The sequence below is a fragment of the Ceratotherium simum genome, chromosome 4 (genome assembly GCF_057802395.1).
Source record: "Ceratotherium simum simum isolate JZ-2026a chromosome 4, ASM5780239v1, whole genome shotgun sequence".
Taxonomy (NCBI): Eukaryota; Metazoa; Chordata; class Mammalia; order Perissodactyla; family Rhinocerotidae; genus Ceratotherium; species Ceratotherium simum.
The window spans coordinates 30,750,489-30,775,279 of NC_141903.1; the positions used below are offsets into that span (position 1 = coordinate 30,750,489).

Genomic DNA, 24,791 nt, shown 5'->3' on the forward strand with positions numbered 1-24,791 from the left:
AAGCAGCCTGAATTGAGATGAGTGGGAAACTATCTCAATAAACACATTTTGGATAAAAAAAAAAGTTGCTTCATGATACCTACCTACAAAAATTGCTTAAAAAAAAAAAAACTGACAATGCCGATGAGGTTGCAGAGAAAATGGATCATTCATACTTTGCTGGTGGTAATGTAAATGGTACAGCCACTCTGAAAAACAGTTCGGTATTTTTCTCTAAAAACTAAACATGCAACTACCATATGACCCAACAATTACACTCCTGGGCATTTATCCCAGAGAAATGGAAACTTATGTTCATACACAAAAGCTGTATACAAATGTTGCTAGCAGCTTTATTTATAATAACCAAAAACTGGAATCAGCCCAGATGACCTTAAACAGGTGAACAGTTAAACAAACTGTGATACATACATACCAGGGAATGCCACTCAGCAATAAAAAGGAAGGAACTATCGATACATGCAACAGTTTGGATGAATTATGCTGAGCAAGAATAATCCCCAAAGGTTACATATGGTATGGTTCCATTTATATAACATTTTGAAAATGACATAATTTTAGGAGTGGAGGACAGAGATAGAGATGGGGGAATGGAGGGAAAGTGAGAGTAGTTATTAAAGGCAACATGAGGAATCCTTGTGGTATTGGAACTGTTCTGTATCTTGACTGTGGTGGTGGATACAGGAACTACAGGGGTGATAACATTGTATAGAATTTAATTTATGTGTATATATACACATATATATACACACATATATGTACACCACAAACATGCACAAATGAATACACATAAAGCTTGTATCAATGTCAATATTCTGATAGTGATATTGCACTATAGTTTTGCAAATATTAGCATTGGGGGAAATTGGGAAAAGTGTACAAGAGTTCTCTCTGCATTATCAATTAAAAAAAAACGTTGCTTCACATGTTGAGAGCAGTGTCAACAGGGAGAAAAGGTTGAAAGTGGCATCTCTGGGTGTGCACATACCGGAAATAGTCCTTGCCCCACTCTCCAAGGGCTTCATGGGTTCCCACTGGACATGTGTGGGGACCCAGGTCTGACATTCTTGCAGATTAGAAAAGCATCCAGGAGAAATGTGTAGAGCTCCACTGCAGTAGTGACTTTTTTTTTTTTTTTTTTTTTTTTTTGCAGAGGGAAACACAACAGTAGTGGACTGACCAGACTCCAGTTCCCTCTGGTTATCCCTCTGATATTAGAGGAGAACTGACCTCTCTTCTTTGGATTGAATAAGCCCCTTAGGATATTTGAACACTTCAAATAATAATAACTCATACTCCTTCTGTGCCAGGTACTCTGCCAAGCAACTTTGCATGGATTAGCCTCTTTCAGTTCCTGCATTCAGCCTTTCTTTCTTTCAAGAAATGTTGATTGAAAACCTATCACACAGGCCGGCCCCGTGGCTTAGCCGTTAAGTGTGCGCGCTCCGCTGCTGGCGGCCCGGGTTCGGATCCGGGCGCGCACCAACTCACTGCTTCTCCGGCCATGCTGAGGCCACGTTCCACATACGGCAACTAGAAGGATGTGCAACTATGACGTACAACTATCTACTGGGGCTTTGGGGGGCGGGGATGAAAACCTATCATAGGCAAAGCACTGTTACAGGCCCTGGGGATGCAGCAGTGAAGAAAATAGGCATTCTCTTGGAAATCTATTTTAGTAGGAGAAGGATGGTAAATAAACAACTATATAATGTGTCAGGTGGGATACATTCTATAAAGAAAAATAAGGCAAAGTGAGGGGATAGGGCGTGATGGGGAAGGATTGGAGGTAGAAAGGGTGTTAGTCATGTGGATATCTGGGAGAAGAGCTTTCCAGCGAAGTGCAAAGATGCTGAGGCAGGAACTGGCTTGGCAAAGGGGGGAAGCAACAGGGCTGGAGCAGTGGGAGCCAGGAGGAGAGTGATGGTAGAAGAGGTTAGAGAGGTAGTTATAGGCCAGATCATGGCAGACTTTGTTGGTCATGGTAAGGAATTTGGATTTTTATTCTGAGGGATACTGGAAGACACTGAAGGTTTCAAACAGGTAATAAAATCATCTGATCTAGTTTTTTATTTTTTTTTTAGACAGAATCACTATAGCTGCCTTATGGTCATCGGACTGGAGGGGACAAAAGTGGAGGTAGGGAAACCTGTTAGGAGTCAATAATCCAAGCAAGAGATGATGGTGGTTTGGACTAGACTAGCAGTGAAAGAGATAGTAAGAAGTTAGATTCTGGATATATTTTGAAGGTAGAGTCAATGATTTTTGCTGACAGATTAGTTGTCAGTATGAAACACAAAGAGGAATCAAGGATGACACCAAGGTGTATGGTCTGAGTAACTGGCCTGAGATGGGGAAAATGAAAGAGGAGCAGATTTAGAGAATGGCTGGTAGATCACAAATTCAATTTTGGATATAAATTAGACATAGACATTGTCTTAGACATTAGACATTGTGGTAGCCAGCCTCCAAGACGGCCCACAATGATCCTCACCTCCTAGTATTCACATCCATGTGTACTTTCATCCCCCATTGGATCAAGGCTTTTCTGTGTGACCAACAGAATACACTAGAAGTGATTGTCATTGACTTCCAAGTCTACGTCTTAAAAAGCATTGTAGCTTCTACCTTGGATCTCTTGATCTGGGGAAAGCCAGTTGCCGTGACGCAAGACACTCAACCCACCCTGTGGAGAAGCCCATGTTGAGAGGAACTGAGACCTCTTACCAACAGCCAGGACTAACTTTCCAGCCTCGTGAGTGAGCCATGTTAGAAGCAGATCTTCTGGCCCCAGTCAAACCTTCAGATGACTGCAGCCTTGCCACCATCTGACTATAATCTTAGGAAAGTCCCCAAGTCAGAAGCACCTAGTCAAGTTGCTCCCAAACTCCTCACCTACAGAAACTGTGAAAGATAATAAATGATTATTGTTTTAAGCCAGTAATTTTGGGGGTAATTTGTTAGAAATGATAGATAATATAAAAATCCAAGTGCAGGGCCGGCCCCGTGGCTTAGCGGTTAAGTGCGCGCACTCCGCTGCTGGCGGCCCGGGTTCGGATCCCAGGTGCACACCGATGCACTGCTTCTCTGACCATGCTGAGGCCGCGTCCCACATATAGCAACTAGAAGGATGTCCAGCTGTGACATACAACTATCTACTGGGGCTTTGGGGGAAAAAGTAAATAAATAAATAAAATAAAAAAAAATTCAAGTGCAGATTGTCAAGTAGACAGTTGGATCTGAGTCTGGAGATCATGAGAGACATTGGGCCTGGTGTTAAAATTGGGGATTCATGAGCATGTAAATTGTGTTTAAAACCATAGGCCTGGATAAGATCATCTAGGCAGTAAGTACATCTAGAAAGCTAGGCCATTAGGATATTCCCCTATTTAAAAGGAAGGTGACTAATATCCAGTAAACTGAGAAGGCATGCCCGGTGAGGCAGGAGGAGAACAGAGAGAGAAGAACTGTGTCTCAGGAAAGATGGAGTTTCCAACTGTGTCAAATGCAGTTTGTGAATCAAGTAAGAAGAGGACAGGGAATTGACCACTGGATTTGGCAGCATGGAGGTCGTTGGTGACCTGGACAATTCCGTGGAGTGGAGGGGGTGAACACCTGATTGGAAAGAGTTTAGGAGGGGCCAGCCCTGTGGCTTAGTGGTTAAATGCATGGGCTCTGCTCCTGGCAGCCCACGTTCAGATCCCAGGCACGCACCGATGCACCGCTCATCTTGTCTGGCCATGCTGAGGTGGCGTCCCACATACAGCAACTAGAGGGATGTGCAACTATGACGTACAACTATCTACTGGGGCTTTGGGAAGAAAAGGGGGAAAAAAAAGGAGTTCAGGAGACAAAAGGAGGAGAGGAATTAGAGATAGGATGACAGTTCTTTTGAAGGGTTTTACTATAAAGGGGAGCAGAGCAAGGAAGTTATTAGAAGTTGTGGGATAGAAAGGATAGGGTTTGTTTGCATTTTGTTCTGTTTTTCTGTTGCTTGTCTGCTTGCTTGCATTAGGTTAGAAGATATGTATAAATGCGGATGGGTGTGATCTAGTAGAGAAAGAAAATCTGATACGGGAGGTAAGGTGGGCAACTGCAGGAGTAAAATCTTAGTGTGAAAGACAATGGGATTCAGTGTACAAATGGAGTGTAGATCTTAAGAGGAGCCCTGATTGTTCATGGAGCACATTTTTTTTTAAATTTTATTTATTTATTTATTTTTCCCCGAAAGCCCCAGTAGAAAGTTGTATGTCATAGCTGCACATCCTTCTAGTTACTGTATGTGGGATGCGGCCTCAGCATGGCCAGAGAAGCGGTGCGTCGGTGCGCGCCAGGGATCCGAACCCGGGCCACCAGCAGCGGAGCACGTGCACTTAACCGCTAAGCCACGGGGCTGGCCCAAAAGAGCACATGTTAATGAATGAGGTATGATGGTAGATGTAGTAAAAGGAACTCATGGAAGTTCTTTATTGATTGTTCTGTTCTGGAAGTTCTTTATTTTCAGTGAATTAAGAAGCAATCATCAGTTGAATGTGAGGAGAGGGTGCTGGATGTTTGAGAAGAGAGGTGTGAGGACAAAGCATCTTTGGTTTCTCAAATATTTCAAGCGCCTTCTCATCTCAGGGCCTTTGCACTTACTGGTCCTTTTGCCTGGATCTCTTTTCCACACATCTTTGTATGGTTGACTTTTTCTTGTCAGCTCAAATATCACCTCCTTAGGAAGGTCTTCCTTAACCATCCAACCTAAATTAATATCCCACTTTCCTCCTCTTGTTATTCTCTATCACATAATCCTGCTTTATGCTTTTCATAGTATTTTTCACAGTCTGAAACTTTTTCATTTATATTTTTCTCTACCCCACCCTACCTAGAGTATAAATTTTCGTGAAGTCAAGGATTTTGTCTTCCTTGTTCACATTATATCTTTAGTGCTGAAAACAAAACCTGGCATATAATAGATGCTCAATAAATATTAATGAATGACTAATACGATCATCACAACAATATTACTAGATAAAAAGTACTATTATTATCACCACGTTATAAGCCCAGACAGGTCAAATGATTTGCCCAAGGTCACATAGCAAGTTTGGAATAGAGGGGAGGGTATCTATAATTGAAAATGAGACAATCTCGGGCCGGCCCTGTGGCTTGGTGGTTAAGTGCGCGCGCTGTGATGCTGGCGGCCCGGGTTCGGATCCCGGGTGCGCATCGAGGCACCACTTCTCCGTTCATCCTGAGGCCGAGTCCCACATACAGCAACTAGAAGGATGTGCAGCTACGACACACAACTATCCACTGGGGCTTTGGGGGGAAAAAATAAAATAAATAAAATCTTTAAAAAAAAAAAAAAGAAAATGAGACAATCTGACACTAGAGCCCACACTCTTGGACACTATATGGAATAGCATCTAGAGGAAGATACTGACTTCTGGCTACTAAGATATTGGTAGCCTGACCAATTAATTAAAAAAAAAAAAAGAGTAAGACCTTGGTTGTGCCCCCAATTTACATAGTTTAGATCAGTCTAATTTCACTGATACTGTAAAAATAGGAATCTTAAACATTGTAAATGCAGAAAATAAATTTTATTTTATTTTATTTATTTATTTTTTTTAAAGATTTTATTTATTTATTTTTCCCCCAAAGCCCCAGTACATAGTTGTCTGTCATAGCTGCACATCCTTCTAGTTGCTGTATGTGGGACGCGGCCTCAGCATGGCTGGAGGAGTGGTGCCTCAGTGCGCACCCGGGATCCGAACCCGGGCCGCCGGCAGCGAAGCGCACGCACTTAACCGCTAAGCCACGGGGCCGGCCCTAGAAAATAAATTTTAAAAAAATAGTCACTGAAATTGGAACCTCAATAATATGTGACTGATTGTCTTTACCTATTTCTTTGTTTTTTCCCCTCCTTTTCTTTCTCTCTTCTGTTCCTTTCCTCCTTCTTCCCTCTCCCACCCCCTTCCTTCCTTCCTTCATATCATAAGGAACCCTTGGACTGCTCCCTAGTGGCGATGGTAATGGTGGTGGCAATTTGGAAAGGTAGGCTATGTAGGAACCACAAGCAGTGTTTTGATGACTCAGGTGTCACATTTCCCGTATAAGTCCTTGACACAGCTGGCAGTGCTCTGTGGAATGTTGACAAGATAGCAGGCTGAAGCTTGTGGATCCTGAGTTTGGAGCAGCATGAGTGAATGAGTTCTAATTCCTGAGAGTTACAAATATCACCACTTTAGGAGTAATCTAGGCAACAGGGGTTTCTTAAAATTTTGGTGCCTGAGAAGTGCAACTTCTCTAATTTGGTTACATTTGTCTAAATATAAAATTCTCCCTAATCAGCATGGCTACTTGTTCCTAGCTCATGTCAATCAGATTTATAATTTCCATTAATTAAATGACTGTCTTAGTCCATTTGGGCTGCTATAACAAAATACCACAAATTGAGTGGCGTGTAAACAACAGAAATTTATTTCTCACAGTTCTGGAGGCTGGATGTCTGAGGGCCCTCTCCCAGGTCTCACACTTCTCTTTTTAGCCTCACAAGATGGAAGGTGGGTGGGGAGCTTGTGGGTTCTCTTTTATAAGAGCACTAATCCCATTCATAAGGGCTCTGTCTTCCTGGCCTAAGCACATCCCAAAGGCGCCACCTCTTAATACCATCACATGGGCATTAGGATTTCAATATATGAATTTTTCGAGGACACAAACATTCAGACCACAGCTCATCTAATCAAACTGGCTTCCAGTATTCTCCGCTTCTCTTTCTTTGTTTTTAGCCTGATGTTTCTTGAGTACTTACTAGGAACTAGGCATTGGGCTAATCCCCTTGCTTGGTGTAGCTCATTTTATTCTCACCTCAAGCCTAAGAGGTAGGTATTATCATTATCCACATTTTACATGTGAGGACCCAGAGTTCCAAGGTTAAAGGAACAGAGCTAGCATGGGACAGAGCCTCAGTTCAGACCTAAGCATCTTACTCCAAAGCCTCTGAGCACAACCACCACACACACTCTTCCTCTGCTGTCCATTAACTAACTGTCAGAGGTTACACATAGAGCAACCCCAGGATCAGCTAAGCCCATATGTCCTAGAAGGATTCTTGTTCTTCTGTTTATACTCATTGCTTGTGTCATTAAAAAAAAATCTGTTCACCATTCAGGAAGTGTAAAAATAAAGGTAGAATGCTAATATAGGAAAAAAAACTACTTAAAATCAAAAGGTGGGGGCCGGCACCGTGGCTTAGCAGTTAAGTGCGAGCTCTCCGCTATTGGCAGCCCTGGTTCAGATCCAGGGCGCGCACCGATGCACCACTTGTCCGGCCATGCTGAGGAGGCATCCCACATACACCAACTAGAAGGATGTGCAACTACGTCATACAACTATCTACTGGGGCCTTGGGGAGAAAAAGTGAAAAAAAGGAGGAGGATTGGCAATAGATGTTAGCTCAGAGCCCGTCTTCCTCAGCAAAAAGAGGAGGATTGGCATGGATGTTAGCTCAGGGCTGATCTTCCTCACCACACACACACACACAAAAATTAAAAGGTGTCTAATTGGGTAGGGAAGTGACAACCATATTCATTGAGTGCTGCTGTATGCCTGTGGAATACAAGAATCAAAAGAAGCGCTCACAATTCCTTTCTGGACTGTGTCATCTAAAGCTTGGGAAGTTAGGTAAATACGAATGAAAAACAAAAACAAAGGGACTTGGAGACAAGCCAATGCTAATTATAGCTTCATGGATGTAAATTTAGAAATGCTGACTCAATTGAATTGAGTAGAGTGACCAGTGGGGTGGGTTTGGAAAAAAAACAAGGAGGAAGTGAGTTCTGTTGGGGAGTTTTGAAGAAAGAGCTCGATATAGTCTGACAGTCGGAGAAGGTATACCATACAATTATATGGTGATAACTAGCTCAGTTGGGCTAGGGAAGAGATTACTATGGGGCACAGGTAAGCTTTTTCTATGTTAATCAGACTAATGTTTATAGACCAATTTTCCTAAAATAATAATAAAAATAGCTGACATTTTAAAGTGCTTACTATATGCAAGGCATATATATAGTTTATACACATATTATTTCTTTAATCCTCATAGCAATCCTATGAGGTATTTACTATTATTCCCGTATTTTATAGAGTGGTTAATCGAATTGCTCGAGGTCACCCAGCTAGTAAATGATGAACTCAGTCTGTGTGATTCAAAGCCTGAGCTCTTATCCACTCTGCTACCTTTCTAATTGCATTTACCTTGAGAGGCTATTCCACATGGCATAGCAAAGAATCAATAATTCCCAATTAAAAAGCCATATTACTAAGCTGTAATAAATTTCATTGTCTAGATGTCTCTTGAATCTGTTTTTCTTTCCCCACCTTGACTGCCACCACCGCCACCTCTCACCCGGACAACTGCAATAGCCTCCTGCTTCCACTTTTGCTCCCTTCCAATCCTTCTTCAGAATGATCTTTATAAAACACAAACAGGACCAGGTCTCTTTCTTGCTACAAATGCTGCCGCTCCCACTGCTTCAATGTCTGCCTCTTCCACCAGACTGTGTGCTCTATGGAAGAGTTGATTGTATCTGCCTTGTTCAAGTTTCCTATCTCCAGCATCTAGGATAGTGCCTTGTACATAGCACAAACTAAATAAATTTTTGTTGAATGAGTGGAATCCAAATGACCCCTGAAAAAAAAGAATATTAGTCACTTAAATTGGAAAATTTAAAAAGATGAAGTTAGAGGCATTGAGGTAGGTTTTTCATAATTTTCATAATTTGTAATCACATAATTACTTGTCTATTTTCTTCTTTAATGTCTCATGCCCTTTAGACTGTAAGCTCCATGAGGGCAGAGACCATGTCTGTCTTGTTCCCTACTGTCTCCTAGCTCTATGTCAGGTTCACAGGAGTGCTCAAAAAATATTTTTTGTATGAATAATTTCAGTTACCCATGTGGATTGGAAGCTGATGAATCAAAGATGACAAATAGTACTGGTTAGGGCAGAACTGGAACAGGAAAATATAACCATAGTTATAAGAGCTGTGGAGGATGAGGATTCTTTCATTCATTCAGTAAATATTTATAAGGTACCTACTATGTGCCAGACACTGTGCTAGGCAGCCTCTGCTGTCATGGAGCTTACAGTCTAGCCATAAAAACAGGCGATTAAAATTCAGTGAGATAAATTTTCTAAAGGGGTGGCAGGAAGAGGGTGCTTCAGGGAACATCTAGGAGGGGACATTTAACCCAGACTTGGGCTGTCAGAAAGTGAAGTCTAAATGGTTGGTAGCTAAAGGAAGAGAGTGTGAAAAGTGAGGGAGAGCATCTGTATATGTGAGAGCCTATGGGTAGGAGAGCCACTGGTAGGTTCTCTATAGCCTAAGGTTCCTTCTTTTAAAGATTTTTTTTTTTTTTAATTTTTTATTTATTTATTTTTCCCCCAAAGCCCCAGTAGATAGTTGTATGTCATAGTTGCACATCCTTCTAGTTGCTGTATGTGGGACGCGGCCTCAGCATGGCCAGAGAAGCGGTGCGTCGGTGCGAGCCCGGGATCCCAACCCCGGGCCGCCAGCATCGGAGCGCACGCACTTAACCGCTAAGCCACGGGGCCAGCCCCTAAGGTTCCTTCTTAACTTCCTTCCTTTCATCCAATAAATTTTTTCTGAGTGTATACCATGTGCCAGGCATTGTGTTAGGCCATCATTAAATGTGTATTTCAAATCTAGTTCTCGAAAAATGTAAATAAATAAATATATATAATTTTAAATTTATTTTTATTAAAAAATTTTTTTTCCCCTTAGTCCTTTAAGAAGACACACTTTGGGGCTGGTCAACTCCCCCGGCGCCTCCCCCCCTCCAAAGTGCTGTGCAGATGCTTAATGAATATTTACTGAATTAATAAATGAACACATGTGAGAGTAATCTGACCACCAAAAAGTAAAAGCCTTGGATCAGTGCTTTTCAATCGATCTTTCTTCTATGATAGAAATGTTCTAAATCTGGACTGTCCCATGATAAGTAACCACTAGCCGCATGAACTATGGAGCACTTGAAAAGTGGCTAGGGCAACTGAAGAACTGAATTTTACATTTTATTTAATTTTAATTAATTTAAATTTAAATAGTCACGTGTCTAGTGACTACCGCATGGGACAGCTCAGCCTTGCACGGCAGCACAATTGAAATAGTCTGAGCCTGGCAAGGGGACCAGGTAAGGTTTCCAGTCTCTGGCTTAAAAATGCAGATTGTTAATAAATGGTTATAAAATGTCTAAATTCTGGACTGTTGAATGCCACTGACAGTCATAAATATCTGTGCACAGTGGTAAGCCATAATTAGCACCTCAGTCACTGAAGACTAATAAACCTTGCATCCTGCTATCCTAACAGACACCCAAACCAGCTCCACAGGGTGAAAAGGTTGCAGGCCGAGAACTCCACCTTTGCCGGGGTGCCCTCGCGACACTCTGCGACCCCGAACTGCACCATGGACTTTGTAGTTCAACATGCTCTTGACGTCACTACCGCTGTCACCTCTGAGTGGCTTGTCGGGTAGACATCCGGTATCCCGTTGTTCTCTGGGAATTGTAGTCAATAGGTACCTGCTGGGCGTGGGCTCTATTGGCGTAGGAACTACAATCCCCGGAGGGCTAGGAGATGCACCCGGAGGTAGTTAGTAGTGACCCGGCGATTGCCTCATCAGGTGTGAAGCGTGTGCTTTAGTGTCTTGGGAGGCCTGACTGCCCCAAGAGGGAGGGGAAAGGTCGCAACCACTCCTTTGAGGGGGGATCACCGAGGTCACTGTCGTGGGTTTGCCGAGTCGGCTGGGCGGCGCCATGGCGGTGAGTTTTGGCGGGAAGAGAATCCGCTTGGCTGGGCCCTAGAACCTGGCTGATCTGTCTGCTTTTGCCAGAATTTAGGGGTTCCTTGTGGTAGCCGCTGTCCTGAAGAGAAAAATCCTTTTCTCAAGAAAGGGGAGGCATTGCCCCCCACGCTTAAGGTGTGGCTGTTGTGAGGATGTGTCTTTTCTTGCTAGCTGATGAGCCAGGAGCCCATGTCTTTAACTTTACAGACTACTTAGTGTTATGTGTGATTTCACTGAAGTTGCTAAAATCAGTTTGGAGAGAGAGGAGTATGTAACATTGATGTTACCTTTCAACAAAACAATTATTGAGCGCCTACCGGTAAAACAGACAAAAATATCTGCATTTATGGGGTTTACGTGTGTGTGTGTGGGTGGTTATATACTAAAATATATGGTAAAATATGTCAGGTCCCCATAAGTGCTATAGAAAAAAGTAGACCTGGAAGAGGAGACTAGGGAGTGTGGGGCAGGGTAGAGTTGCAGTTTTAAAAGAGCGATCAAGAAAGGCTTTGCTGAGAAGGTGGCGTTGTGGCAAGAAGGAGGTAAGGGCACAAGCCATGCAACTGTATGGAGGAAAAGACTTCCAGGCAGAGGCAACAGCTTGAGTGAAAAGCAAGGAGGGTTGTATGTCCAAAGGACAGTGAGCCGGGGTGGGCTGGGGGGGTGGGGAGATGATGGTGTGTGTGTGTGTTTGTGTGTGTGTGTGGGGTTGTTGATTGGTGGGTGGATGTAGGTCATATAAGGCCCTGTAGGTTGCCGATTGAAAAGTGTGTTCAAGGAAGAATGGGAAGAGAGGCACTGGAGATAATGAGTATGGACAACTCCTGAGAAATTCTATCAAGGAAAGCAGAAGAATGGGGTAATAGATGAAGGTCAAAATAGGGCTTTTTTTTTTTTTTTTTTTTATGATAGGAGAAATTATACAATGTTTGTATGCTCATGGGAATTATCCTGTAAAAAGGAAAAATTGTTACAAAAGAGAGAGAGAATCCCTGGAATGATGTTCCTGAATAGAATAGAGAGGATGAGATCATGTGCATGAGTGGAGGGTTAAAAAGGACCATGCTCATCTATAGTAATAGGAAAGAAGGCAGAATATTTGGGTACAGATGCATGTAGGTCCATAGACATGATGAGGAAGGCTGTGGAAATTTCTGTTCACTTCTGTTTTCTTAGTGAAATGGGAACCAAGATTATCAGCTAAAAATAAGGATGGGAAGGAAGTGTTGGAGGTTTGAGGAGGGGGAAGAAGATATGAAACAATTGTCTAGGACATTGCTGTCAATAGAGCTTTCTGCAGTGATGAAAATGTTCTATATTTGCACTAATTTGGTAGCCACTAGCTACATGTGGCTATTGAGCACTTGAAATGTGGCTAGTGCAATTGAAGGACTGAATTTTAATGTAATTTTAAAATTAAATAGTCTCATTTGGGGGCTAGCCTGGTGGCCTGGTGGTTAAGTTTGTGCACTCTGCTTCAGCTGCCCAGGGTTTGTGGGTTTGGATCCCGGGCCCGAACTTGCACAGTGCTCGTCAAGCCATGCTGTGGCAGCATCCCACATACAAAATAGAGGAAGATGGGCACGGATGTTAGCTCAGGGCCAATATTCCTCAGCAAAAAGTGGAAGATTGGCAACGGGTGTTAGCTCAGGGCCAATCTTTCTCACCAAAAAAAAGAAAAAAAAGATAGTCACGTGTCTAGTGGCCACTGTATTGGACAGTACACACATTAAAGTTTGAGAAGCACTGGTCTAGGAGAAGGAGTAACAAACTGGATTTCAGAAATTAGAAGTATTGCTGGACATCACTTGATGTTAGTGGTCATGAAATTTATTTATTTATTTATTTATTTTTGGTGAGGAAGATAAGCCCTGAGCTAACATCCGATGCCAATCCTCTTTTTGCTGAGGAAGATTGGCCCTGGGCTAACATCCGTGCCCATCTTCCTCCACTTTACATGGGATGCCGCCACAGGATGGCTTGAGCAGTGCGTGGGTGCGCACCCGGGATCTGAACCTGTGAACCCTGGGCCACCAAAGCGGAGCTCCGTGGTCATGAAATTTTTTTTTTTTTTTAATAATTTTATTTATTTATTTATTTTTTCCCCCAAAGCCCCAGTAGATAGTTGTTTGTCATAGCTGCACATCCTTCTAGTTGCTGTATGTGGGGCGCGGCCTCAGCATGGCCGGAGAAGCGGTGCGTCGGTGCGCGCCCGGGATCCGAACCTGGGCCGCCAGCAGCGGAGCGTGTGCACTTAACCGCTAAGCCACGGGGCCGGTCCTGTGGTGATGAATTTAAATTGAGTCTGGTCAGCATGGTTGAATGTTTGTCTCCTGCCTTTTTCAGCTGCCTGAGTGAAGGAATAGAGCAACTAGATAGGAGGGTTGAAGTTTTGCCAGGCAAGAATGATGAAGAGAAAGGCAAAGGAGTGATTATACAGATGGACGTAAGGGAGGGCAGTGAAGACATGGGGTGGAAGGGCCTAAGGGTTCGTGAAAAAGGATCAGGATCAGTAGGTCTCAGTGGGGTTGAAGAGTTATTAGAGTTGGAATTCTAGCAGAGTCAGGACCAATAATATCACTAACTAACATTTCGTATGTGTTATGCCTTGTGTTTAGCTTTTATTTGCATGGTGTCACTGAATCTTCACATTAATCTGTGTGAGGTAGGCACTCTTATTCTCTGCAGTTTACAAGTGAAGAAACCCAGGCTTAGAGAGCTTAACAGGCCCAAGTTCTCATAGCTAGTACATGATGAAAGTGGATTAGAACTCAAACGGATTGACTCTTTTTTTCAAGAACTATGCCATCCTGCCTTCCAGGAAAACCCATGCCTTGTGATCCCTGGTCCAGTGTTTTTTTTGTTCCAAGTTGCTCAGTGCTTCCTCACCAATCCCACCCCATCTAGGTGGTATCCTCAGCCAGGGTGGGATTTGCAGGTCCTTCTTTTTTTGGTTGGTGTTAATGGGAATGGGTTTTTCAGTTTGGAAGACCTTAATACATTTTTTTTCTTTCTTTTTTTATGTATAAGGGAACTGGCGGTATTTCTGGTAGATATTGTTGTTTCACTTCATTTACTTGTTGGCTTCTGAAAATATTCATGTTTTACGCTGTCATGATACCGGGCTAACATTAGTTTTATTGGAAGAATCTAACAAGAGGTCCTTTTAAGAAAGAATAAGTAATAATAATAACAGTTAAAATGTATTGATTGCCTAATTTGTGCCAGGCATTAGTGTTTTACATAAGTTTTCATCAGAACAACCCTATAAAAGAAGGTGCTATTATTATCCCCATTTTACTGATGGGGAAAATAAGGCATCAGATCTACTAAGAGGTGGAATTTGAATTCATTTTGTCCCATTCTGGAGCCCCTTCTCTTAATCATTATACTATTACCAGTTGGAAACTAATTGGGAAATTTCTTCTGCAAGCATCTTCCTATAAGGAAAATTTTCTAACTCTTTCCAAAGGAAACCTTACCAGTAGTAAAGTGTATAAGACAATAAACATGGAATAGCATGGATAAAAAATTAGTTTTTATTTTACAGTTGAATTTGTAAAGAGTAAACAATATACTTTTTTCATATCATAGGAGTATTTTATAGAGCTTTTGACAGTTTTAATCCCTTTTAGTTACATATCAGACTGTTAGAGGAGACCTGGGGATATGATGTAATAAAGATAATAGCGAACTTTAAGAAAATTTATTGTTTTTAAACTTTAAATTTGGAAAATTTAAATAGTGAAAAAAATAGAAATAATAATAGTATTATGTATTTCCATGTACCCATCACCCAACTTCAATAATCTTGTTTCATATATACCTCCTCCAGACCCTCCCCCTCCACTCCTCAGGATTCATTTTTTTTTTTTTTTGTGAGGAGATCAGCCCTGTGCTAACATCTGCCAATCCTCTTCTTTTTTTGCTGAGGAAGACCGGCCCTGGGCTAACATCTCTGCCCATCTTCCTCCACTTTATATGGGACACCGCCACAGCATGGCTTGCCAAGAGGTGCGTCAGTGCGCGCCTGGGATCCGAACCGGCGAACCCCGGGCCGCCAGCAGCGGAGCGCGTGCACTTAACCGCTTGCGCCACTGGGCGGGCCCCCCTCAGGATTCATTTTAAGCAAATTCCAGGCACTGTACCATTTTATTCATACATATTTTCGTAAGATTTTTTTTTTGTATAATGATAAGTTCTCTTAAAACAACCACAATGCCATTTCACACCTAATCAAAAGTACATGATATCCAGTTGTTTCTTTGTGATAATGATTAATATTATTAAGCATTTACCATGGGTCTGGCACTGTGCTAATTTCTTCAGGTGTATTATCTCTTTTAATCCTCATAATAATAATACAAGATAGGTATATATTAACCCCATTTTATAGATAGGTAGAGAAATGGAGGCTTAAAGAGGTTAAGGAAGCTGTTTAGGGTTCAACAGCTAGTAAGTGGTGGAGCTAGGATATAGCCAGAATAACAAGAGAAAGCAGAACTAGGAATCAGAAGATGAGGGTTTTTGTCCAACTCGACCATTTGCTGGCATGATGATCTCTGAGCTTCAGATTCATCATCTTTGAAATGATAATCATCACTGGTCTACCCACTTCTTAGGGTTGTTGTTAAGGTCAAATAAGTTAATGTTCATAAAAGTTTTAAGAACTGCAGAATACTGTGAATATATGAAATAGTTTATTATCTAGTTCAGTGGTTCTCGACTGGGGGTGATTTTGTCTCGAAGAGAACGTTTGGTCTGGAGACTCTTGAGCATCACAGCTGGGGGGTGTGCTACTGGCATCCAGTGGGTAGAAGCCAGGGATGCTCCTAAACATCCTACAATGCACAAGACAGCCCTAGAAAACAAAGAATTATTTGGCCCAAAATATCAATGGTGCCAAAGTTAGGAACTCTGATCTAGTTAAATAACCTTTTAACTAGTTAAAATAACCACTTGTCTGGTTGAATACTAATGAAGAAATTGAGACTCAGATTGATCAAGGGACTTACTCAAGGTTATGAAACAAGTTGGTGCTAGGGCCAGTATTAGATTTCGTTACAGTCGACCTTTGAGGTTTTAAGGAACAACTTTTTCTGAGAAGCAGAAACCTCAAAGAAGAGCTTTTATGCATTTAGCCTGCTCGGTACAGTGAAAGGAAACACAGTTCTAAGTAATTTGTGAAGACTGTTGCTTTCATGTTTTTCTTTGAAGTGGGTGACATGGCCATTTTTAAGCAAAAAATATTTGTCACGTAACTTCTGTGTCTATGGCATTGTACTTGGTGCTGAGGTGACTTGTTCTAAAAGTTGCTGCCTGCCGGGAGTTCACAGCCTAATTGGGTAAATGTCTTCGAGATCATTTGGTTGCATGCAATGGAAGCCAACTCAAGCTGGTTAAAGTAAAGAGGAATTTAGTAATGATATAGTGGGATTTCATATGACCCATGACCCTAGGATAGCAGGTACAACTAGGCTTCATGAGGTCCTACATACTTTTGCCTTCGTGGGCCCTTTCTTCTGTAAAAAATATGAAAAATTATATTTTACAACTGTGTTGGTATAAAGAGAAATATATTGATATTATATATTAAAGTTTTTTACTTTAACCTTAAAGTTCATTTTTTTCTTGATTTTAAAAGAAATTAAAATATGTTTGTCAGCCCCATAAAGTATTGTGGGCTCTAGGCACTGTGCCTACTCTACCTACAGGTTAATTTGGCTGTTAGGAGTTGTACATGCTGTTTTAAGGGCCGAGAGGAAGTGACTTACTTTCTTCTGCCCAAAACTCCTTTGCCAGAACCTGGTCACACTGCTGCAATTTAATGGCAAATTCTGGAAAGGTAGAAGAGTACACTTAGCTGCCTCTGTGGCACTACCCTAAATAAGACTGGGCTTTTGTTGCAGAAGTAGAAAGGGAAGGAACAATATTGCATAGGTAACCTGCTGTCTCTGCCATAGCTTATTTTCAAACGGTAGTCCTTGTATATTAGAATTGAAAATAGAAGTTAGCGTATATAGGAATAGAGAGACTGACTTGTAACTTGAAGGTTACTTGTGAAGAGGGGTTTTGCAGTAAGAGAGGGCAAAGGAACTGAGGGTCTAAATGAAAGTGGTTGGTAGCAGGAATGGGAAGAAGTAAATAAATGCAGGATTCTACTTTCTTGGAAAAGGAAATACCTTATGCAACCACACTTAGTTTTGGAAATTCTTGAGAAAGAGTCCAAATTGCTTAGCACCTTGATTCACATATGCAACCCACTTCCTAATCTATGTTATTTTTTTATGGCCACAATATGCAAAAGCCGGCAATGTGTTATTCACTTCTCTTTTAAAATCTTTAAATATTCAACAAATATTTATTGAAAGGCTGCTATAAGCTAGACATTGAGGAATGAGAAACAAGACACAGTCCCCACCATGAACAAACTTACAGTCCCATGGGGAAGACAGACAGATACTGACACTGCTGTGTGATTAGTGCTCTCATGGGGGAAATATTGGTAGGTAGGAATGTAGTAAGAATGGCATCTCATAAACTGTTGGGGATTCAAAGCAGGAAATTAGCTGAGACCTAAGGATGAGATAGCTAGGCAAAGAGATTGGTGGGGTATGAGGCAGGGAGAATAGCTTGAAAAAAGGCCCAGAGGTGAGAGAGGGAGCTTGGCACATTTGGGAAAATGCAGGTGGCTTAATAGACCTGGAGTGGTGGTGAGGGGAATGGAGGAGAGGGAAGGAGGAAGAGGCCTGGCAGAGATGAGACAAGAAGGGCCTTGAGTGCCAGGTTTAAGAGTATGGACTTGATCCTGAGAGCAGCAGAGAGCCTCTGAAGGGGGATTAACTTGATCGGATTTGTGTTTTGATATAATTTCCACTCACAGAAATTATGATCCAGTCAGGATTTACAGAAACAGAAAATTTACTCATCACTTTTATTTTCCTTTGGTTCCTAGAGAAACTTGTTATATCCATAACTTTTCAAATTATGGAATTCTTTCTCATTTCCTCTCTGCCTTTGTGGCAAAGTTCTTTAGTGCCTCATTTCACTTTCTTCTTGTGAGCTGACATTTCATCTTTCACTGCTTGTTCTTCTTCTTCTCCTTTTTTTTTTTGCTGAGGAAGATACACCCTGAGCTAACATCTGTGCCAATCTTCCTCTATTTTGTACGTGGGACGCCACCACAGCATGGCTGATGAGTAGTGTAGGCCTGCGCCCGGGATCCGAACCTGCGGACCTGGGCTGCCGAAACAGAGAGCGCCGAACTTAACCACAACACCACGGGGCCGACCTCCTGCTTGTCTTCTTAAACTTACTTAAAAAAATACAAAGGAATAGTAAACCATTCTTTGATTTAAAATATAGAAAACTGAAAATAGTAAAACTGAGTTGACAACTTTATGATAGATTTGTACTGAATCTTACGTAATTTTTTTTTTTTTTTTTTTTTTTTTATAAACTAATTTAAAGATTTTATTTATTTTATTTTTCCCCCCAAAGCCCCAGTGGATAGTTGTGTGTCGTAGCTGCACATCCTTCTAGTTGCTGTATGTGGGACTCGGCCTCAGGATGAACGGAGAAGTGGTGCCTCGATGCGCACCCGGGATCCGAACCCCGGGCCGCCAGCATCGCAGCGCGCGCACTTAACCACCAAGCCACAGGGCCGGCCCATGAATCTTACGTAATTTTAATACTATTAGTTATTTTTATTACATAATACACAAGGTATGTTTAAGATAGTTTTTGGAGAAATAGTGGTCAGTTTGAGTTTTTTTGATTGCACAGAATTCCTCTTTGTATAGTACTTCAGGTTTGTGTAATCATTTAAAATAATGGCTGTCTAAGAATCCAGTGTATCTGTGATGTGAGTAGAAAGGCTTTTCCTAAATTGTTGGATGGAAGGACAGAGGGAGGCATGATTAAAAGAGACTGCGATCCAGAGGTCAGGTAAGTTGGCAAGGTCATCTGTCTAGTAGGTTGTAAAAGTATAAGTAGAACCTAGGTATTTTGTCTTCTGAAAATGCTGCAGAATCTGGAAATTTTAGCCAGTAAGAAGGGGAAGAAAATCTAATTTCATTTCAGGTGAGTTTATACCAGAAAATAAAATTCTAGAAACTAATATTAGGCTTTCAAAACAGAATTAGATGTTTGTGTAGGGTCCACTGGTATTCAGCACACCTGCCTGTTCCTTAAGTGCTGTGTTCCTTTCCAGCTTCAGCACACTTGCTATTAGCAGCTAATTCTTTTTCACAGAGTCACAAACTAAGAATGAAGCTCTAACTTGCCTTTTTTCAGAGTTAGAGTGATGATGCATGTTCTTTCCTTTCACTTTTGTCCAAGGGTGGCTTAAGGGATGATGGGAATGTTGCCAGGTAGATCCAATATACTAGAGGCGTGCTGGCCGTTCTCTGTTTCATTTAAATTTCGTATTAATAGTCTGTTAATGATTTTGGAGAGAAGTTCTTCATCAGCGTCCTTGAAAAGAACACACAGATGACTAATCCTCCCTCGACCTCTACCCACTGGGCCTCAACGTTCTCCTTTGATGGGCATAATTGCAGCTTGGCAGGCAGACGCTGCTTCATCCTATACTTGTCTAAGTGTTCGTATATTTTAACTAAATAGGAACGTTTGACAACAGTGTTATATTGTAGGAGCTAATTTAAAAAAAGTTTTCAAAGCTTTTTATATATTTAAGTAAGTAAATATATGTCAGTAAAATCCCTTTGAGGTTTGAAGTGGATAGGTTGTGATAGCCCTAATTTTTAATCTTGTTTATTTAACTTTCAAGATAGCAGAGGAAAAATTGATCTGTCGGTAAACAGCTCAGTTCTGTGTGAACCCAATTGTTTTTTTTTTTCTTTTTCTAAAGCAAGCCTGTTGTAGTATAGGGTGGATTATTCTGTCTCTTCTGTGTCTAATAGGAAAGAAAAGGAACAGCTAAAGTGGACTTTTTGAAGAAGATTGAGAAAGAAATCCAACAGAAATGGGATTCTGAGAAAGTGTTTGAGGTCAATGCATCTAATTTAGAGAGGCAGACTAGGTGAGTAATGGTTTTTGAAGTTCTACACATTGTGTTTCCAAAACCATTGGCTACAGAAACTGCTCTGTGGAAAGGATATTGTATTTATAATGTCTGAAACAGGCTGAAGGTGGTGACTTCTGCTTTCTGCATTTCAAATTAGGATCTTCTTTCCTGTGGAATTCTTAAAGGATTTTTTCTACATAAAGGTTTTTTTAAAACCAATATTTTTCATGTTTAAACAAAGGAAGATGTTTTGAAGTTTTATCTTTGCTGACTGATAAAAGGAAATCATTCTATTAGAGAGAATCGTATTATAGTGATAATTATCTTCAAAGACCCAAAATATAAATTTTGAAGTTTCTGTGTTTGAAGATACTATGTAATAAATACTGTATTGGCTTGATGTTAAGAATTACTGATTATAAGACAAACATAGATAATGATATGATATTGGAGAAAAACAAAACCAAAATTACTACCCCAAAACAGTAGCGCAGTAAATATATGCATCAATTATAAGATGCATCTCAATTTAAGATACTTTGAAATGTAGGAAAATGTACTGCTTAGAGCTGAGGAAATACATTGACAACAATAATAGTAGCTAATACTGAACACTTAACTGTTCAGTATGCCAAGGCAATAGGAAATATGCCATTTTTTTACACGTGTATTGTCATTTAATCTTCGTAATAACCCTTTAAGGTTAGCAATATTTTTATCCCTATTTTATAGATGAGGATACTGAGGCACAGAGAGGCTAAGTAACCAGCTCAAAGTTGCATAGCTAGGAAGTGACAGGGCCTAGACTTCTTTTCAGGACTTTCTGATTCCAAAGTCTGTCCTCCTTGCTACTAAGTTACAATCTAATGGAGTTTTTTTTTTTAAGAGAAAAAGAGTTTACTGTAATATAAAGTCTCGTGTTATGCTTTAAACTATAATTTGAAGCTTCTATTTGGCTCTAGAATTTTGGTCAACTTTAAGGTAATTTGAAGTAATCAGAAGTGAACTGAAAAAGCTGCTTTGTTCAGTGAAAGAAAATGAACTGAAGAAACTTAGAAATATAAAGTTGAATGAAGAAAGCGAACTGCAGAAGTCTCTATGAAGTGCACCGTTTTTTTAATAAAGCTCACAAGTGAGCGAAACTAAATGATATATTGTTTAAGGGCACAGACATGTGCAAACTATTCAAAAACAAGGGAATTGACAAAAGTAAATTTTAAGATACTCGTTATCTCTGGTAGGATAGTGGGAGAACACAGGTAGCTTCAGTAGGTTCATAAGTTGAATGGTGTGTTTACAGATGTTCATTTTATTGTGCTTCATAACTTATGTATGTTAGATACATTTGATTCATAAGAAAAAAGAATATAACATAGTAACACCTTTAAAAAACGTGCTTTTTGAGTGAATTTACCAGGTATCATGTAATACTGAGGATGTTCTATTTTATCTGAGGGACTTTGAATTGCTTTATATATATCTAATGAAAACAAATCTCATTTAATCAGGAAAACGTTAAATTAATCCAGATTCCTATGAATATTAACAAAAAATTTTTTTTTAGTATATCATCTTTACTCAGTGTTTTAGCTTGTTAAACCTCCAGTATTTGCTACAAGGATATTTATTTCTTTAATGGCCACCTATAAATATCTTATTCTTTCTAAATCAAAAGTAAGTTTCAATTTTAGAGAGCTTTTAATTTCTGGATTTATAAATTTAATTATAAATGTCTTTTAAATAACTAAAATTTAAACAGGTTATTTAAGCAAGCATTCCCCCCACCCTACCCCCTCATTGCAAGAGGAACTTAACGTTTTCTTTTCTGTACTTTCTTTTTTCCATGATTGTTTTGCAGCAAGGGCAAGTACTTTGTAACCTTCCCATATCCATATATGAATGGGCGCCTTCATTTGGGACACGCGTTTTCTTTATCCAAATGTGAGGTAAAGCTTCCTCTATGTTTAATACAAGGGGATGGAGGGTCTTTAATAAATACTATTTTGAAGAAAATGGCATCTATACAATTTACTTCCTGTTAAGAGAACTTAGAATTCCTTAATTTTAAGCATAATTTTTACATTTAAGTAATTTTCTTTTTATATATATATATATTTTTAATAATTTTATTTATTTATTTCCCCCAAAGCCCCAGTAGATAGTTGTATGTCATAGTTGCACATCCTTTTAGTTGCTGTATGTGGGACTCGGCCTCAGCATGGCCGAGTGCATGGAGAAGCGGTGCGTCGGTGTGTGCCCGGGATCTGAACCCCGGCTGCCAGCAGCCGAGTGCGCGCACTTAACTGCTAAGCCATGGGGCCGGCCCTTATTTTTATATTTAATTTTCATATGCTGTGTGTATATGTGTGCAAGGGTCTAGGTATGTATGCATATTCATATATAATTGGTGAAAAGACAAAAAAAGGATAGTGGGCTGGAATTTTGGCATGACTATAAAATCTGGTGGTGTTCTAAAGGAAGATGAGAAGAGGAAAACTAAACTGATGATTTTTGTGAAAAGTCAGCATTTTGTGTTTGTCTAGCATTTAAATTTGTAATTTAAATTTAATTTTCTTTCTATAGTTTGCAGTAGGATACCAGAGATTAAAGGGAAAAAACTGTCTCTTTCCCTTTGGTTTACACTGTACTGGAATGCCTATTAAGGTAAGATTGCTTTTGGGATTGGTTTCTACTCTTTTTAGCTTAGAGCAAATAGTAATATCCAATTCAAAAGCTTGAAATAGGATTTTCAGATACTTCTGTGTTATATTAGTGGTATTTGAAATGAGTTGAATTTATATTATAGTGAAGATTAATTTTTAAAAAACATTTGAAGAAGTGCTCAAATAAAGGGCACACTTTAAGGTCTAAGTGATTTCTAAGTAATTTTGATATCGTTTGGTTACCTTATATATTCATATTTCTGTTTTAGAATTAGAAAATAACTGCTAACAAGTAAAATGCACAGTATTTTGTGCATTCATGACATATATGGGATGTTGGCATAAAAAACAGTTGTATCATATTTTGATCATTTTTTGCAAAAGTCATTTGTTATAAATTTATATTGGAAATAATTCTCAATAAAGAATGGGCCAGAAAACTAGAGTTGAAAGGATTCCCTAAATGTAATAGGGTTGGGAAATTTAACTCCCATTTCTTTTTATCCTCCAACCTTTTATTTTGAAAATAGTCAAACCTACAGAAAAGGTAAAAAGGTAGTACAATCAACACCCATATACCCTTCACTTATATTACCAAGTTTTTTTTTTTTTTTTTTTTTTTGTGAGGAATATCAGCCCTGAGCTAACATCCATGCCAATCCTCCTCTTTTTGCTGAGGAAGACTGGCCCTGGGCTAACATCTGTGCCCATCTTCCTCCACTTTATGTGGGACACCACCACAGCATGGCCTGAGTGGTGCATTGGTGCACACCCGGGATCCAAACCTGGGCTGCCGGCAACACAGCCCGCACACTTAACCGCTACGCCACAGGCGGCCCCTATGTTACCAAGTATTAACATTTGCCACAATTGCTTTATTATTTTTTTAAAATTATTTATTTATTTATTTTCTTCCCCAAAGCCCTAGTAGATAGTTGTATGTCATAGCTGCACGTCCTTCTAGTTGCTGTATGTGGGACACGGCCTCAGCATGGCCGGAGAAGCAGTGCGTGGGTGTGCGCCTGGGATCCGAGCCCGGATCCGAACCCAGGCCGCCAGCGGCGGAGCTCGTGCACTTAACTGCTAAGCCACGGGGCTGGCCCCACCACAATTGCTTTAGATCTGTCTCTCAACACACATATAATACATGCATGCTTTCTTCTCCCTTTTTCTATGAACTCATTGAAAGTAAGTTGCAGACATCATGACATGTCACCCCTAAATACTTCCGCATGTATCTTTGAGAACAAGGGCGTTCTTCTAACATCAGCATAGTCCCATTACCCCCTCCAAAAAATTGAACATTGATATAATGTTATCATCTTTACCTAATCTATAGTCAGATGTCTCTAGTTGTCCCAAAATGTCATTTCTGGCAGTTTTTTGCTTTTTATTTTGTGGATCACACATTGCATTTGATTATCAGTTCTCTTTAGTATCTCTTTTAGTGTCTGGTTCTTTTAGTATCAGTGTCATGACATTGATGTCTTTGAAGAATATAGGCCAATTATTTTGTAGAACATCCCATAATCTGAATTTTCTGATTGTTTTTTCATGATTAGATTTGGGTTAAATATTTTGACAAGAATAATATACTGGTGAGGTAGAAACTTCCCATTGTATCACATCAAAACACATATAATGGCAGTTTGTTCCATTTTAGTGATAGTAAGTTAATAACTGCCAGATTTCTTCATTCTAAAGGTGACTTTTCCCCTTTTTAATTAAAAAGTAGTCTGTGGGATGATACTTTGAAAGCCTCTGAATATCTCGTTACCCAATAAGCTAGTGGTTTTAGCATCCTTTGATGATCCTTGCCTGTTTCAGTTATTGAATTGGTGATTGTAAAATGGTGACTTTCTAGTTGTGTCGTTCTTTCCTCTTCATTAACTGAAATTCTTCTGCGTAGAAGAGTCCTTCTCCTTTTTTAAAATTCACAATTCTATATTTGTATTTTTCTCATAACTTTAACACTGTCTCCTTGGTGTCATCTGTGTTTTTGACAGTGGACTCATTATGGTATAATTGAGAAGAGCTGGGCTGAGAAGCCCAGGTTCATGTGTTAGTTCTGTGGCTTAGTAGTGTTATAACCTTGGATAAATCATTTCATCTCTCAGTGTCTGTTTTCTAACTTAATACCTGTCCTATCTCCCTAGCAGGCTTGTGATGATAATTGATAGAGTATATGTGACAGTAATCTTTAAATTGAGAAATGCTGTTATTAATGTTATTCAAAATGACAAT

At 40.2% G+C, this 24,791-nt stretch overlaps 1 protein-coding gene across 4 annotated transcripts in view; it reads left to right on the forward strand.

The window, feature by feature from the left end:
• The first annotated feature begins 10,683 nt into the window (after window positions 1–10,683).
• LARS1 (leucyl-tRNA synthetase 1) overlaps window positions 10,684–24,791 on the forward strand; it is a 62,853-nt gene continuing 48,745 nt past the window's right edge. For 2 of the 4 annotated variants that reach the window (XM_004420030.3, XM_087429608.1), the window contains exons 1-4: window positions 10,684–10,833; window positions 19,781–19,899; window positions 21,743–21,830; window positions 22,468–22,548. In XM_004420030.3, the coding sequence (XP_004420087.2) occupies window positions 10,828–10,833; window positions 19,781–19,899; window positions 21,743–21,830; window positions 22,468–22,548 (294 nt within the window). In that variant the 5' untranslated portion in view covers window positions 10,684–10,827. Of the gene's footprint in view, window positions 10,834–10,859; window positions 10,992–11,379; window positions 11,399–19,780; window positions 19,900–21,742; window positions 21,831–22,467; window positions 22,549–24,791 lie in introns of those variants that run through there. The other 2 variants (XM_087429607.1, XM_087429609.1) reach the window with 2 other exon arrangements.